At 42.9% G+C, this 2342-nt stretch overlaps 2 protein-coding genes across 2 annotated transcripts; both read left to right on the top strand.

The window, feature by feature from the left end:
* Positions 1 to 257: 257 nt before the first annotated feature.
* LHYA1_G009201 (uncharacterized protein) lies at positions 258 to 779 on the top strand (the record flags this gene model as incomplete). The annotated part of the gene is made up of 3 exons (XM_031154105.1): positions 258 to 314; positions 420 to 575; positions 636 to 779. The coding sequence occupies 3 exons, from the start codon at positions 258 to 260 to the stop codon at positions 777 to 779; spliced, it is 357 nt and encodes a 118-aa protein (XP_031000883.1).
* Positions 780 to 1145: 366 nt separating this feature from the next.
* On the top strand, positions 1146 to 1571 carry LHYA1_G009200 (uncharacterized protein; the record flags this gene model as incomplete). Its single annotated transcript, XM_031154104.1, has 2 exons — positions 1146 to 1247; positions 1272 to 1571. 2 exons carry the CDS (start codon positions 1146 to 1148, stop codon positions 1569 to 1571), a joined length of 402 nt encoding a protein of 133 aa, XP_031000884.1.
* Positions 1572 to 2342: the final 771 nt, after the last annotated feature.

Here is a 2342-nt window from a genome sequence, read left to right as displayed (position 1 = left end):
CTGCACACAATGCTATACCCCAAATCCGGTTAGCGCCACACGCTAAGCCTTAGTGGAACAATTCACTAAAATCACTTCAACGCGACATGAATCAGGCTAGAGAGGCCTCTAAGCGAGCGTTTTCCAGCCAATCAAATAAGCGCTATACTAGTGCCTGCAATACATACTTTCAGGCTATTAAGACGGCTAAAAAGGATCACTAGAACTAGTTTTTGGAAAAAGAGGATTCTAAATCGATTTTTAAAGCCTTAGCCTATATGAAGTCAAGGCGGTCAGAGCTAGTCCCAAATCTAAAGCTTTCTGCCACCCATTTTGTAACCATATTCACTGCTAAATGCGACCTCTTCCGCTAGACGCTCTTCCCTCCACCTCCTGAAATAGCTAGCCTGAAGTGGATATCATATACCGCCTTAGACTAGTGGCAATGGCTAAAGCTAGCACTAGACGAAGTGAAGCAAGCCTGTTCTAGTGAAATCAAATCCACTAGCCCTGGCCCGGACTATATTACCCAGACTATTATTACCTATACATATTTAGCATGCCCTTCCCAGATTTCACTCCTTTTTAAGACGCTAGTAAATACTAGCTATCATCTGAAGTGCTAGCGCCAAGCAAATTGCGCTATACTATAAAAGAACAACAAGCCAGACTATAAACAGCCTAGCGCATATCAGCCGATTTCACTTCTAAATTGCCTAGGTAAAGTGAGTGAAAGGATCCTAGCTAAGCGACTAGCTTACTTAGCTGAAACTACACCAAATCTACTACATCCTAGCTAAATCAGTGGCCGACTTAAAAAGTCAGCTATAGACGTAGGTGCTATGCTAGCGGATTATATCCATATAAATTAGCTATAAAATAAAATTACTAGTACGCTTCTACTAGACATAAAAGGGGCATACGACTATATGTCTAAGAACTAGCTACTTACGATTCTTAAGGATTTAGCCTTTCCCGATTCGGTTATTAAGTGGGTCTTATCCTTTATAAGCGGGCGGTCACTTAAGCTTCTATTTGACGGATAATCAGACAAAAACCAGCCTATTTAGACCGGAATCCTATAAGGAAGTCCAATTTCGCCTATCCTTTTTCTAATCTATATATAGGGCCTATTTAGGTTACATGCAGTCAAATTTATCTCTTATATGGATGATATTACTCTCTCTTACATATTAACTAGCCCCTGCAAAAACGTTAAGATACTACAGCTAGTAGCTAAAGAGCTATTTCAGCTAGCTAGTGAAAACGTAATCTAATTCGACCTGAAAAAGTCTAAACTGATTCACTTCAGCATAGGCGAACGCGCTAAGCTAGCGTCCCTTATACTCCTAGACGGGACTATAGTCCCCCTAAAGCAGATAGTTAAGTGGCTTAGCATTTACTTTAATGCTCTATTACAATTTAAGGAGCATATCACTATCCGCACTGCTAAGGCTAAGTCTGCATTTAGACGTATGTCCAGGCTAGCCAATAGCGAACGAGGGCTTAGTCCCACCGCTTTTAGACAGCTATACCTAGCTTATATTACTAGCATGTCCGACTATGCATTACTAATTTGGTGGCAAGGCTAAGCATATATAAAAGACCACCTATAGCACCTCTAAAATTTGGCACTACGTAAAATCCTAGGCACTTTTCGGACTAGTCCAATTCAGGCCATAGAGGTGGAAGCTAGCCTCCTACCGCCCGCAATACGGCTAGACACAGCTACACGCAAATACGCTTTTCAGCTAGCTAAGCTAAGTCCAGAACATCTAGTAAATTACTAAATTGCCAAATCCAGCTACTCAGGATACGGACTTCAGACGATTGCTAGGACTATCGCACCCCTGCTTAGCAGCAAAATCGAACCTATATACCACTTCCACTTTGCCCCTTAGAACCACTCTATCCCCTAGGACATACGAATCGCTAAATTGCCAAAAGAGGAAACTGCCACGATACACCGCCGGCAAATACGGTCACAATCGCCAAATCAGGTGTTATACTACTCAGACGGGTCGCAAATGCCTAAAAGCACTAGAATTGGAGTGGGACTAGCGGGCTACAAATGCGCTAGTCCCCCTTTTATACGACTAGCCCGAAATATAGGTCCCCACCAAATCGTCTATAATAGAGAGCTAGAAGGCATTGCCCTAGCATTCAAAGATGCGACGAGACTAGGCCTAAATAGGGATATTCGGATATACGCAGACAACCAAGCAGCCATTTATAGGCTAGCGCGGCCTTCCGATAATCCGGGCCAAATTCACTAGTTGCGTGCTATTGCAGCTGCCACTAAAATAGCCTAAAATGGATCCACGCTAGCAATAGAGTGGGTCCCCGGACACCAAGACATCAAT

Source organism: Lachnellula hyalina, assembly GCF_007821495.1.
Source record: "Lachnellula hyalina strain CBS 185.66 chromosome Unknown contig00383, whole genome shotgun sequence".
In the NCBI taxonomy this organism is placed as follows: domain Eukaryota; kingdom Fungi; phylum Ascomycota; class Leotiomycetes; order Helotiales; family Lachnaceae; genus Lachnellula; species Lachnellula hyalina.
This window is presented reverse-complemented; position numbering and strand designations above follow the sequence as displayed.